A 15473-nucleotide genomic window follows, 5' to 3' on the forward strand; every position below is an offset into this window, starting at 1 on the left:
CTTTTTCCTTCCCTTCCATTTAATATCTATATTATTTATATTGTGGGATGTTTAGGAAAAAATCATATTTCCTGAAAGGGGTTGTTTTTGAGTCTGGCAATCATCTATTTTTCTTCTCACTATTAAAATCTTAATTGCTATTATTCAATGTAGTAATGGAGGAAAATTTAAACATTACATTAAATATGTCAGATAACCCTAAACTTTTTTTTTAAACAAGTTTTATTGATTTTACAAACAAACAAACAAAACAAAACATCATTAAACATTAAAAACATAAAACCTCTTTCCATTGTAAATCTTTACAAGGCAGGTAACACATTGCTTTATATCACATACTTATAATTTATCCCATTTCCATATAAACACGTAAATTCCCTTTACCAAATTCCACATTGTTTCTCTTTAATCATTATTCAATCATATTTCCTTTCAAATTTATCTGCTATTCAATCATCACATTTATATTTTCCTCTGGCTTGTTTATAATTGTTCTCATCTACTCTTCCTCTGAGATTTTATTATTTAATTCTTAATTGGACACACACACATAAGACATAAACATAAAAACATAAAACTTTCTTTTAGAAAGTAACTTGGCCCTAGATTACCTCTTTTTGTATGGACTTCAATTGAATTCATGCTCTTCTTATATACCATTACCTATCTTGTTCACCATTCTATATCTATTATATAACTCCTCTCCACTTTTGCCTTGTCTTAATTCTGTTTTATATATTTAATCTTGCTTTAAAGAAAAATATTTTTATATCTTTCGTCCATTTCTCCATTTACATCTGTCTCATTTCTAATATAAAAAAGAATAATTTCCCCTGGAATCACTAATCAGACTATGATGCCTTTCTATCATTCCCCTAAATTAAAATTTAAAATAACACCTAAATCCCAATCAGATTCTGCTTAGTACATTCTACTATTTCAGAAACCAATACTACAATAATAAATCCATAACAGTCAACACATTAATCCATTAAACTCTATATTTAAACTAATATTTTAAACATTCCCTTTAGTATTTTATTAAAACTTAAAATCATTCATTATTAAACATTTTAAAGTTATACCTTAATATTTTAGTCTTTTATTAGATCTTAAAAAGTTCTGATTATCTACTTATAATACAAATACCACTATTACAATACTCATGTGTACTTTGCAGAATCCCCTTTTTTTTGAGAAAATAAAACCCATACATTACCCATTATCCCTAAAAAAAATTTTCTTTTCTTCATCTTGTTTTATACCTTTGTAACTTTTTTCCCCCTTTTCCCTTTCCTTCTTAGCCCGCCTAAACTTTTTACCCCCTCCTCTCCAAACCTCTGCCTTCTTGGTTTCCCCTTTCTGTTGCATTCCTCTTTCCTTTTGCTTTCTAGCATTCTGTTATTTTTGCATCTTCTTTTTCTCTTTCATAAATATTTTTTTATTTCTTAAGTCCTTCCTTTTCGCTCCTCTCTTTCTCCTTTCTTTCTTAGTCACACCATTTAGTTCATTAAAAATGGCTTCTTCTTCCTCGGCTTCTTCCAGCTGTTGTTTAATTTGCTGACACATGACAAGCGCCATATCTAGGAAACAAAGGGCTTCTCCCATAACATCTTTGCCTTCTTTCCTTATTTTTAAATATTGTTTTTTTAGTTCATCAAGAGATAGAGCCATTTTAAACTGTTTCTTCTTCTTTTTCTGTATCCTCTTATTATTAAGCCAATCAGTTATTTCCAAACTTAAAACAGATCCCAGAAGTCCCAAAATCCCGCAATCATCAAACAGTCCAGGCAGAGTACAAACTTCTTTTTACAATTTCTCTTCTAGGGGTGAAGTCAAATTAGGGAAAGAAAAAACGTCCAGTCTGTGCTTTAAATCTTTTTTAGAATTAATTTCTATTCTCTTTATCTTCAAGGCATCTTCTCCAGCAAAGTCTTAGAGTAAAAAAAAATTTTTCCAAGCCTCTCCCTTCCCACTTACAACAAAGGAGTTTAGGTTTTACCTTCTATTAAAAGGCAGGTTTCCCTTGTCTATTTGTTAATTCCATAAGGGACGGAGAGTAACTTTCCCTTTTCATCACTTTTCTTCGCCACTGAAAACATCAATCGGGAACATTGTAGCATCCAGAAAAAAGCCAATACTTTCCCAGGTGTTGAATATGTCCTTAAGGTCCCAGTTCGACCAAGAAAAAACTTTCGTTTTAAAACTCCTTCTTCTTCCTCCTGCACATTCTTTATCCAGTTGCCAGCTTCTTTATGGTGGCCATTAAGACCGCCGCTCCACCGTCTTGAGAGAAGGGGGTTATTGCCAGCTGGGGAGGGGGTTTGCGATACCCCTCAATCCCTGTCCGGATCCCCCCTTTCTTCAGCTGCCCCAACAGGGCAGCCTTAGCCTCCAAATCCGTCAGGATCGGAGGCACCAAGGCGGCTAGCACAGCAGGGATCGCGGAGAAAAGCGAATCCCTGCTGTCACCGAAGCTGACAAACCGGAAATCGCGATAACCCTAATCTTTTGATCATCCAATGTGCTCACTGGATGAGAAAATGTAACTTACAATGAAATTCTCACTGTTGTGCTTCAGATTTCAGCACAGATGCTCTCTTGGGAGATTATCAGTTTTACTTTCAGGGAGCATAATTATCAAAGGAGTAAAAGAGTATCAACAAGGCAAAGTTTGTTTTAAAACAGGAACATTCAGAAGAATCACCCAAAATTGTGTCCAAGTTTCAAAGCTCTGTGTTAAGGTTTCAGCCTGTCTGAGGGTCAGAAATTCAAGAACAGGATTCACACACAAGCCAGAAGTCAGACATTGCTTCCACCAAAGAGAAGAGAGGCAGAGCAGATTCTTATATAAGCTGCAGCCAGCTATCACAAAGGTCTGCTTCTTTGTTTGGTAAGAGGCCTAATAGACCTTCAGTGTACTGCTCTCCTCTCAAAACATCAGGTACATCGTTTGGGAGGTCTTATATCACTTCACATGACTCTCCAAGCTGCTCAGCTGCTGCCTGTGTTTGATCAGCCTCGTGTGATTCCAATCTGAGGCTGACATACCACACGTTCAGTTCAAACTCAGAATCTGAATCCTGAATCTGGACCATGACACTTCTTTTCCTACTTATTAATCCATTTGGGAGCGGTGGAAAATTGCATTTTAAAAAACATTGTCAGAAATGTATCTAATGTATCTAATATATCCATTAGTATCCCTGTTCAATATCGGGATAGAAATGAAGGAAATATGATCCTATTATGGTACAAAAGGTAAAGGTTAAGATTCCCCTCACATATACATGCTAGTTGTTTCTGGCTCTAGGGGGCAGTGCTCATCTCTGTTACAAAGCTGAAGAGCCAAAGACATCTCTGTGGTCATGTGGCCAGCATGACTAAATGTCGAAGTGGTTCCTATTTATCTACTTGCATTTTTACATGCTTTCGAATTGCTAGGTTGGCAGAAGCTAGGACAAGTAACAGGAGCTCACTCCATTATGCAGCACTAGGGTTTCAAACCACCAAACTGCCAATCTTTCTGATCAACAAGCTCAGCATCTTAGCCACTGAGCCACTGCGTCCCCAATATTATAGTATATATTTGACTATTTAGCTGTCCCCTATTGGAACACCTCACCAGCTGAATTGCTCATATATTTGCTCCATTTACTTTGCTTGAAGAAAGTATTGATGGTCTCTCCTGTTGTAATATTGTGTTCCTTCTATACTGATTCCTGCCTCAGGTAGATTTCTTCTATTATTATTAAAGGAAAGATCTGGAATTCTGCAAAGCACATAAATGGAAAATAACATGTCCTCAGAACCTAATAAAAGATACTACCTTTGGAAGAGATCTGCTTGCTCCTTTCCAGAAGCTCCCATCTGGAAATAAAGAGAAAAAGGAAGATGACAACAAATTGTTGTTGTTTTTTTGAACTATTACCAGGAAAGAAACTGGAAGGGAAATTCTATGATGGTAATGAATTTTGTTCTTGATCCACTACTGTGATCTGTAACCCCCAAGAAAAAGAAATGAAGAACAAAAAGCAGGCAGAAGTTCAAAGAGAATGCCAGTTTGCATAAGAAGACCTGCTGAGATGAAGGAATAAAGGTTGGTCCCTACTATAAAAATAAAGGCCCAATAAAGAGACTTTGGTCAATTGAATAGGAGAATTAGAGCAGAATACTTACTAGATGGTGAAATTAAGTTTTTCTACTACGTTAGTATGTGACAATCTTAAAAGTAGACAAAGAGAATGTATGAAGAAAGGAAAGCATGGGAGAAAGTTTGATAAATCCATTTCGATGTACGGACCCTTGAGATTTCAGTAATTCACCCAAGATAAATTATCAGAGTGATAAGGAAAGAAAAGTTAGGAATGTTGCAGATCAAGTAGTTGGTCAGAGCATGGCTGCAGGAGCCAATTCATAAGTTGGCAAGTTTGCTTTGATTCAACGGACTAATAGTTTTTCTATCTGGTTAAAGGCTACTGTACTTCTTGCACAATCCCTTTTCAAGAGAATTCACTGCTATACTCACATTTCCCAAACTTCCTATAGCAACGGCTACTTGAATGTCTGATGGTCGCAGGGTGTGAACTGAAGAAATAAAACATAGGCTATCAATTAACCAAGTACGATAATAGTTTTCCTTATCACTATTTATTTAAATTAAAATAAAGGCAAATCCAAAATATTACAATTACTTTTACACATGCATATTGCTTTATTCCAAAAGTGGATATATGTATATGTTGTGTTTTTGCACTGCTACACACAAACACTTAAATGCTATGTGCAAAGCAGATAACAGTTGATTGAAATAATTCTAAATAATAAGGATGAAATATTTTATCCTAACTAATAAAACAAAATATATTGTAATTAAATAATAACAATCCATTATTTCAGTCATTTTCATTTGATCTGAATTGTATTCCCCCGATTTATCTAGGACTTGGATGACATAAGTAAACTTGACTCCCGCATTCTTGTGCTCAATAAGATAATTCTTATCTTTTACTTTTAATATGCTCCTTGGGACAAATACCTGAAGAGGAAGTTTGATGAGAACTTTGTAACTTGTAATTCCTTAGAGGCTGTAGGAAAAACAATATGAGCGAATGGGCAGTCAGTATGCTATAATGGACAATCAGACCCACAACACTAAAATAAGAAAGCTCATCCACTTTTCCAGGAAATATTTTTTATAGACCTTGTACTTAAAACATTAAAAGACTTTCTGCAAGGACATGTCAGTACAATGGCTGTCTACATTCTTTATCAAATATAGCAATAGCACTTAAGACTTCTATACCACTTCATTGTGTTTTATAGCACTCTCTAACCAGTTTACAAATGTACAATCTGAGTCCTCATTTTACCCACCTCGGAAGGATGGAAGGTTGAGTCAATCTCAGGATTGAGTTTCTGGCAGTGGGCAGAATTAGCCTGCAATATTGCACTTTAAGCCCTGTGGCTCTTTGCATCAATCATGGCTCTTTGCATCAATCATATATCCTGATACTTTCATATACTAAGCTAGTTGGACTAGCAACTGTATTTGTCCTTAGCACAGAGAGCTGGCTACCATCTTCCATCGTTACTGAACTACAGGTAGCAAACTAATTGTTGCCTCAGACTGTGTACTTAATTAAACAAAGCAGGGCAACCAGAAAATTCAGAACCAAATATGAACAACATCCTTCCCCATTGCCTCCCATTACTTTTTGATTAACACTACATAATGATACATCTGCTTTGAGTGAAACTTTGATATATATACCTGCCTGACAAGCCTAAACTAGGTTGCTCTGCTTAATTAGTAGAGGCTAATAAATAGGAATTAAATTCGTCTGCCAGGCCAGTCAGGTTCAATAACTGGAAAGCTAAAGCTAGAAAAGATAGCTGAGTACACTCTTTTCTAGGTTTATGCATGAGCTCTCCCAGCCAAAAATAGCCACATCTGAATGAGAGATCAGGTTTGAAAGATGTCACACATCCTTTTCCATCTTGCAATTGTGCAGAAACAATGACTTACATCCAGTTCAATTTCTTCTTTCATTTTACTCTTGGTTGTCAGAATATGAGCTGCTGTCCCTTTAAGAAAAAAATGTGTTTGTTTAATTCATTTCTTTGTTCCACCAACTTTCATAGTGATTGAGTAATATGGTTGTTTTGGGGTTGTAAATGTTTGGTTTCTACACAAATAACAGGACAGATTTCAACAGATACACTTGCTAATGATTGAATTATGGATTCTTAAAAATGCTCCCAATAACAGCATCTAATTAAAATATCAAACACTTGCATGAAAAGTATCAGTGGAACTGGCATTTGATCTTGTTGCTCTTTCTCATAGGGGAGGGCACAACTGCATAGAATGTGTAAAAATAGAGGTTGCTTACAACAACAAAAATTGAAATTCACTTATTATGAACTTCTCTCAAACTCTTACTTACAGAACTATATTTTTATTTATTTATTTATTTTGTCAAAAGCTTACAATACAATAGAAATAAGAATAAACCTAGTTTAAATGTAAGAAATAGGAACTAATTGGGGATAATAGGACAGGGATGGTAGGCACGATTGTGCACTTATGCACGCCCCTTACAGACCTCTTAGGAATGGGGTGAAGTCAATAGAGGTTAGTTTAAGGGTGAAGGAGTGGGGGGGTTGAGCAGGTGACAACAGAATCAGGTAGTGAGTTCCAGACATTGACCACTCAGTTGCTGAAATCGTACTTCCTGCAATCAAGTTTGGAGTGGTTCACCTTAAGTTTATATCTGTTGTGTGCTCTTGTGTTGTTGTGGTTAAAGATGAAATATTCATTAACTGATAAGACGTTGTAACATATCATTGTATGTACTAAGCTTAAGTTCAATCTTAGCCGGCGTAGTTCAAGGTTGTCTAAGCCTAGAGTCTCACGTCTGGTGGTGTAGAGTATTCTGTTGCGAACAGAGGAATGTAGTACTCTTCTGGTAAAATACTTCTGGAATAACTATATACTATTTTTACCAGGATTTGTGTCCGCCAGTCTTAGTATTTACCCAGTCAATTAAAAAAAATACTTTGAAGAGAAACCACATCAGTTTCAATGCAGATGTAGCATTTGGTAGTATTAGAACTCAACCAGCGACAAGGGCTCACTTTATTTTAGTCGGATGAAAACTTGTCTGCTTTTTCATTCTGCTAATAATGAAGATAAATTAAACAATGCTATGTGACCTGGCATTTTCTGCATTTTATGCCAACGGTGTTGACGATCCAAAATCATGATGGGAAAAGCATCTCTCTCGGGAAGCTGCAGTTCATAAATATGGTTCCAATGTTCCTACATTTGTCATCAGCACAAAACACCACACACAACACACACCTATCTTGGCATTATAATGTTTCAGTTTGAAGCCGCTCTTTTCACTACCCTAGATTAGTTTCAGTTATGTTTTCTCTGCTTTAGCATGTAAACCATCAGAGAGATTCTTATCAGCTTTCAGATGAGTTTCTGAGATGAGTTGCTGCTTGAGGTATCTCTGGAAAGTTTATAAAGGAAAAGTGCCTTACCTAAGAAAAAGGGTAGCCAGAGGAAGAATGACAACTTCAGCTTCTTCATGCTTTGCTCCTCTTTGAATGAATGCTTCTGGAAAGATGTTGGCTTTGCTTTACCAAATGATGATTCTGTGGTTAAGAAATTACTTTCTCTTCTGAGATGGAAAAATCAGCCACAGATATTTGCTCCCCACTTGCTATTTTCTTTCAGCATTTGCTTTTATGCCTTCTCTTGTTCCTACCTAACAAAAGGAGGCTGGCAAGACGGGGAAATCACAAGAATAGGGTATGAATATTTGAGAAGATGGATATTGCTTGTCAACAGGAAACTGCCCCACCCCACTGTTCCAAATGAGATACCGTAGTGCAGAGCTTAGATTGAACCCATTCTGCTTGCAGAGCTCTAGGAAGATCCGTGGCATCCTGGCTAATATAAGTGAATGCTGCTGATGTCTCCTTCACACACAAATGCATGCACAAACCTAATTGAATATTATGTGCCATCAAGTCAAAGTTCATTTGGAGTCCAAATGGATAGATTTTTTTTTTCCTCCATGGTGATCGGACCCTAATCTGATCCTTCAGCTGTAGCCATGGTGCCTCCTGGCTACTGTGAGCCTGTTCACCTTCCTGATAGTCACACTCTTCTTCTCTTTGCTTACATGCATGTAAGGCATCCAAATTATTTGTGAAACTTTTCTGATAAGACATTGTAACATATGATTTTATATACTAAGCTTAAGTCCAATCTTAGCCAGCGTAGTTCAAGGTTGTCTAAGCCAAGTCTGGAGTATTCTGTTGCGAAAAGAAGAATGTAGTACTCTTCTGGTAAAATACTTCTGGAATAATATATACTACTTTTACCAGGATTTGTGTCCTCCAGTCTTAGTATTTACCCAGTCAATTAAAAAAAAAAATACTTTGAAGAGAAACCACATCAGTTTTTTTTTAAACAAGTTTTATTGATTTTACAAACAAACAGACAAAACAAAACATCATTAAACATTAAAAACATAAAACCTCTTTCCATTGTAGATCCTTACAAGGCAGGTAACATATTGCTTTATATCACGTACTTATAATTTATCCCATTTCCATATAAACACGTAAATTCCCTTTACCAAATTCCACATTGTTTCTCTTTAATCATTATTCAATCATATTTCCTTTCTGATTTATCTGCTATCCAGTCATCAACTTTATATTTTCCTCTGGCTTGTTTATAATTATTCTCATCTAGTCTTCCTCCGAGGTTTTATTATTTAATTCTTAATTAAACACACACACATAAGACATAGACATAAAAACCACATAGAAACCACATCAGTTTTAATGCAGAGGTAGCATTTGGTAGTATTAGAACTCAACCAGCAACAAGGGCGTGCTTTATTTTAGTCAGATGAAAACTTGTCTGCTTTTTCATTCTGCTAATAATGAAGATAAATTAAATTCTGATCAGCTTTGACTTTCAGATGAGTTTCTGAGATGAGTTGCTGCTTGAGGCATGTCTGGAAAGTTTATAAAGGAAAAGTGCCTTACCTAAGAAAAAGGGTAGCCAGAGGAAGAATGACAGCTTCAGCTTCTTCATGCTTTACTCCTCTTTGAATGAATGCGTCTGGAAAGTTGTTGGCTTGGCTTTGCCAAATGATGATTCTGTGGTTAAGAAATCACTTTCTCTTCTGCCAGTTTTTATAACTTGGTGAGCAGATAATTCAGCTGTCATAAAATTTATTTCCCTTTTCTCATTTGAAAATGCAACTTTTAAAAGCGAGGGGTTAAAATATTAACATTTCAATGTAAGAAGAAGAGTCTTATGTATTTCATAATCATTTCTTCAAGGAAGAATAAAAAGGAGCAATTGCTCTTTAAACAAGCAACCTCCAGTACTTGGCAATTTCCCATTTTTATATAAGTTTATTATGGGAAATCAGATCAAAGCAGACCTGCTTCTTCAATAATTACATGTTCTACTTTATAATGTCATGTAATTACAAAATTGGGAATTACATTTCTATGTCTCCTAAGAATTTAAAAGAAGATGAAAACCTGTATGATATCTGTAGATACCAAGATACAGATTTCTATAGATTTACTTACAGATTTACAGCTAAATCCTTGCAAAATTTGCACTGTTTATAGAATTACTAGCTTGATACCCGTGCTTTGCTACGAAACTATGTGGTTGGGGTTTTGGGGAGGAAAATAAGGAAAAACAAATTCTGTCTCTCCCTACCAACATCCATCAGTATTCATCTGGCTAGCATCAGGGGTTGTATTCAGCAGGTTCCGACCAGTTCTGGAGAACCAGTAGAGGAAATTTTGAGTAGTTCAGAGAACCGGCAAATACTACCTCTGACTGGCCCCACCCCCATCTATTCTCTGCCTCCTGAGTACCAGCTGATCAGCTGAGTCTGTTTTGGTTGCCCTGCACAGAAGAAGGGAGCTGGAAAGCAGGTTAGTGGGGTGGGGAGTGTTCTATCGCCAGAACAAAGCAGACTCGAGACCGGAGTTGAATTCAGCTCTTTATTTAACTGTCAGTAACTTCAACTAAACTCGAGCCGCGGCAGCCTCTTTTATAGCAGCTGCTTGTGGCTTGCAACCAATGGCATCATTTTAAACCTCCTGCCGTTTAGGCGGTCAATCATAATGCGTTGTTAACCACCAATCGCTAGGTGGTCTTGGTTGTCCAATCGGAACGTAGTATTACGAGTATGTAAATGTCTATATACAACAGGGAGGGGAGGGTATTTTGCAGTATCTTTCCCCTGCCATGCCCAACAAGCCACGCCCACATATTAATTTACAGAAATCCTTGCTGGCAGCTATTTTGGGACATTATGAGAGGTCAACAAATTTAATTCATCATTTTTCAGTATTTTCTTTTCCTGAGGATTTCCATTCAACTTTGCTTAAACAGCAGCCAACATATCCCACTAAATTCATTTGTTTACTACTTAATGTTAAATGCTTAAGTACAGTTTCTTCTCAACATTCACCTGAAATTCACCACTGTATATTTGACAACAGGCAGAGGAAATGTCAGGAGCTGAGGAACACAACAAAAATGGCACAATAATAGTTTGGACATTTCCTACTTCATGGTTTCAAGAAACAGCAGTTCTGAGAAAAGAACCTAAGAAATAGAAAAGATCCAAGTAAGGTAATATTTCAAAGCATGGGGCTTAAAGTCTAACAGGATTCAACGACAACATTAGAACATAGCATCAGACCTCATAGGGGCTTAAATATAACACGCTCAAAGAGAGTGAGCCTTTGCAGTATTTATTCCCTTAATTCCTTTTAAAAAAGAAAGTCCCATTTATTAAAGAGGAGTTAGTGTTACAGGTAGTCCTTGACTTACCACCACAATGAAGTGCAAAATTTCTATTGCTAAGCAAGACATTTGTTAAGTGAGTTTTGCCTCATTTATAACCTGTCTTGATATAGTTGTTAAGTGAATCATTGCAGCTGTTCAATTAGTAGCACAGTTGTTAAATGAATATGGCTTCTCTATTGACTTTGCTTATCAGAAGGTCTCAAAAGCGAATCACATGACCCTGGGGCACTGCAAGCGTCATAAATATGAGTTAGTTGCCAAGTGCCTGGATTTTGATCACATGAACATGGGGATGCTGCAATGGTTGTAAGTACGAAAAAGGGTCATAACTCACTTTTTCAGCACCATTGTAACTTTGAATGATCACTAAACAAACTGTTGTGGACAGAAAGGGCAATCTTCTAGTCCTGAAAATATGAATATAAAGCGTTCTCTTTTATTCTATTAACTATAAGGGAGGAACTGTCTTCACCCTTTTTCTCTCACACAAACTATCTGAACTGGGTTGTCTCTTCTCCTCCAGAATGTACCCCCTTCCTCCTGGGAATGTAGCCCACCACATTCCATCAGAAACATACTGTCAGACCTGCCTCAGCTTGAACCTTTAACCAAGAACGATCCTTGACTCCATTTGTTGAGAAAGGTATAGTTTACTAAAGGTCAGGTGACATACAGTAAAGAACTGAAATTCATGCGCCAAATTCCCAAAGTGTAAACTGCCTCTCTCTTAGGTACTTCCCATTTCTGGTCCCCCATCATCCAATCGTATTCAAAGAAGATGTTTTTGGAACAGTCAGTTCAAGTGTGGGCTGGTATGCAGCTGCTTTTCATTGCCAGCCATATGACCTTGAAACGGTGCCTCAGGAGGTAAAGTCTAAACCTGACACACACACAGCACAACTTAGTCTTTCTCACGGGATGTTAACTGTAAGGTTTATTGAGCCCCAAGTGCATCGTATTTGAGTATTTTAGAGTGATCTATCCAAATTGCCACATCATGAATTTCTAAAAAAGATTTATGTTTTGGTTTGTCTTCTACTGTTCCCCCCCCCCAAAAAAAATCATCCCTTGTGCAAACAAAAGAAAATATTTAAAGTACTCTGCTGCCCCCTGCAGTACATAATAAAAATTACAAGAATCTCAAAAAGTTAAATGCATTCATTATGAGAGTGCAAAGCATCCACAATTGAAGGGGGTGGGGGGGACTTTAAGAGTACTTCCATATTGCCACCAGCTTCATTGTGCGTCCTCTGCAACAGGTGATTGAGAGAAAAACAGCAGCATTAATAGGTCGAAGAGTTGACCAAGGTTGTCAACGTGGAGATGGAAAAATCAGCCACAGATGTTTGCTCCCCACTTGCTATTTTCTTGCAGCATTTGCTTTTATGCCTTCTCTTGTTCCTACCTAACAAAAGGAGGCTGGCAAGACGGGGAAATCACAAGAATAGGGTATGAATATTTAAGAAGATGGATATTGCTTGTCAACAGGAAACTGCTCCACCCCACTGTTCCAAACGAGATACCGTAGTGCAGAGCTTAGATTGGGCCCGTTCTGCTTGAAGAGCTCTAGGAAGATCTGTGGCATCCTGGCTAATATAAGTGAATGCTGCTGATGTCTCCTTCACACACAAATGCATGCACAAACCTAATTGAATATTATGTGCCATCAAGTCAATGTTCATTTGGAGTCCAAATGGATAGATTTTTTTTCCTCCATGGTGATCGGACCCTAATCTGATCCTTCAGCTGTATCAGTGGTGCCTCCTGGCTACTGTGAGCCTGTCCACCTTCCTGATAGTCACACTCTTCTTCTCTTTGCTTACATGCATGTAAGGCATCCAAATTATTTGTGAAGCCATTTTGCCCAAGAAATAGTCTTCTCCCATTGCTGAGCCGTAGTGATCATCACCCATCCTTGCGTCAGCAAAACCAAACCAAAAAACTACACCAGGGTACAATTTATCAATCTCTCTCCAGCTTCTGTTGCCCCTGTGCCCAGTCATTGCAAGTTGCTCTGAACCATAACAAGAGGGAAAATAATACTTTAACTCCAATATATAGCTAATATTTGAATTCATAAGGTAGGGAGGAAGTAATGTCATGGGGCCTGGTCAAAATAAGATGCTGCCTCCAGGCATGGTTTTGCTTTGATGGTTTGGGCTTGGGACTTGGGCTACATTTCTGATATGATAGCACTGAACAGTTTTATAATTCAAGCAAGTTTCCAAAAGCTTGTTCCATCTTTAAGGATTCCAAGAAGGAAGGAAGGAAGGAAGGGAAGGAAGGAAGGGAGGGAGGGAGGGAGGGAGGGAGGGAGGGAGGGAGGGAGGGAGGGAGGGAGGAAGGAAGGAAGGACCAAACCATATTATAGTGTACATTAAAGATATCATTCAGCCTAAATTAAAACACCAGTAACTCATTAAACAGTGACACATGAAATATTAATCAGTCTTTCTACTGCATTGACTCATTCATAGACAGGAAGTAATATATACTTGTAACTCCGCATTAACTATCCTTCCAGCTGTAAGTATGTATCCATAATTCTCCATATTGTGATCCATTCTATATTTTTAATATATAATTCAAAAACATAATTGCATCTTTAAGCAACAATGATCTCTATAGTATCATATTCTAAGCGTTGTAAACACCAAACCAAAATGATATTAATTGAACAAACTCATGTCATATCTACATGTGTTCCTCATCCATATTGCATTTTCAACACAAAGGGGTCGGTAACCAGCTTTTTTGGAACATTTTCTGTGGAATATGGTAGACACAGAAAAGAAGTTTGTGTTGAATTAGTTTCATCGTACGATCATCAAAGGAGATATATTTAATAGATGTTACGAATCATTGTTATTGAAGGCAAGAGGAGAAAGGGACAGAAGAAAATGAGATGTCTAGATATTGTCATTGATGCAGTGGGCATGAGTTTGGGAAGACAATGGAAGATGGGGGGAGGCTGGCATGCTATGGTCCATGGGGTCGCAAAGAGTCAGACATGACTTAGCAACTAATAACAACAACAACAAAACCTTTTCCGTTGAATCATTAGCATAGAATATTCTAGTTCTTTGTCCCATCGTTCTTAAAAATAATGAATTTCTACCTTATGAATAAACTTTAGTTGTTTTTATTGAAACATGATGTAAGGTTAAATATAACTACAACACATTCTAGTAGTATTGTAATTATAATTCAGGAAATGCATCTGAAACAAGTTGCCAATACACCAGGTGTTTTAACTGAATATTTTGGCCCTTTGCCATTTAAATTCCTCTTGTAAAAAAGCCTGTGATTAATAAAATGATTTGCAAAGTAATTGGATTATTAAAAGGAGAGACAGGGTGGTTCAGTAGTTAAGGCATCAGGCTACTGAGACTGTGTGTTTTAATCCCGTTTAGGCACAAAGCCAGCAGGGTGACCTTCAACTGGTACTTAGCTTGTGTGGAGTGACCATTCAAAGTTACAATGGCACTGAAAAAAGTGACTTATGACCATTTTTCACACTTATGACTGTTGCAGCATCCCCACAGTCATGAGAGGCCAGGCGAGGAGATGCATGCCTCAATGTGAGTGACATTGAGTTGGCCACATCCAGCCAATAACATGACCACCAAGCCATGCCCACCAACTAAGCCATGCCCACAGAACCGGTTTTTTTAAAAAAATGAATGCCACCCCTGCATAAACCATGATATCATGTGGCTGCATTGCTTAGTGACAGCAATACCACCAGTCTATGTTGCCATCGTTAACTGAATTCCATTGGTTGTTATCCGAGGACTCACCCGATCCAAGCTATTCCCACCCAGCCACCCAGCTGCTCACAGGAGTCCATGACCACCCCAACATAGCAGCATAGCATGGAACCTCTTTTGTCGCTCTGCACTTTAAGGACCCTGCTGCTGCCCTGTATATTTTGCTCCCACTGCTGATGATGCGTGGCTGTCCTGGACAGGGGTCAGCATCGGGAGCAAGAAGATGGAAAAGGTCAAGATGGGGAGGGTGTCTTTGGGCAGGGCAGCAGCAATCTTGGAGTGCAGGGGGATAAAATGGTAGAGATGCAGGGGGGAGAATAGGCAGGTGAGGGGAGTTGAAGAGCCCTGCAGTCTTAAAGTATAGGCAGGCTGCCCAGCACCCAAGTTTTGATTCTGTAATTGCTGGGGTACTGCAATGGCCATAATTTCAGGGATCAACCATAAGTACCATCCATTCAGCACCACTGTAAACTCTGAACAGAAACTGAACGAACGATCATGACTCAAGGGCTGTATTCATTTCATCCCACTGCCCAAGCCTGGATAGATTTTTTGCAATACTTTCTCTGAAGTGTCGGCGCCTGTTCCTCCTTTGTATTAACTGCAAATTCATTAAATAATCTTCATCCAAGTCACTGGTAAAATTTCAAAGTGGCCAGGACCCGAATCGTAGTCCCATGGCACTCCACTGGATGCTTCCTCTATGATGAACTAGAGCCATTAATGAGCGCTCTTTGGATGTGATCATTCAGCCAAGTGTAGTCCATCTCGGAGTAGTATCACTTAACCCTTATTTTACCATGAGAAACTCCCCTAATAGCTTTGGT

The 15473-nt window shown here is 37.9% G+C and overlaps 1 protein-coding gene across 1 annotated transcript in view; it reads right to left on the minus strand.

Annotated features, from left to right (window-relative positions):
• The window catches only part of PLB1 (phospholipase B1), a 107583-nt gene extending 101514 nt beyond the window's left edge, over window positions 1-6069 (minus strand). The window contains exons 1-4 of the mRNA XM_026695620.2: window positions 6029-6069; window positions 5039-5087; window positions 4529-4587; window positions 3830-3870 (exon numbers count right to left, since the gene is read on the minus strand). Of these exons, the coding sequence (XP_026551405.2) occupies window positions 3830-3870; window positions 4529-4587; window positions 5039-5087; window positions 6029-6052 (173 nt within the window). The 5' untranslated portion in view covers window positions 6053-6069. The remainder of the gene's footprint in view (window positions 1-3829; window positions 3871-4528; window positions 4588-5038; window positions 5088-6028) is intronic.
• Window positions 6070-15473: the final 9404 nt, after the last annotated feature.

The sequence above is a fragment of the Pseudonaja textilis genome, chromosome 1 (genome assembly GCF_049901715.1).
Source record: "Pseudonaja textilis isolate UNSWEBS1 chromosome 1, rPseTex1.2, whole genome shotgun sequence".
Taxonomy (NCBI): domain Eukaryota; kingdom Metazoa; phylum Chordata; class Lepidosauria; order Squamata; family Elapidae; genus Pseudonaja; species Pseudonaja textilis.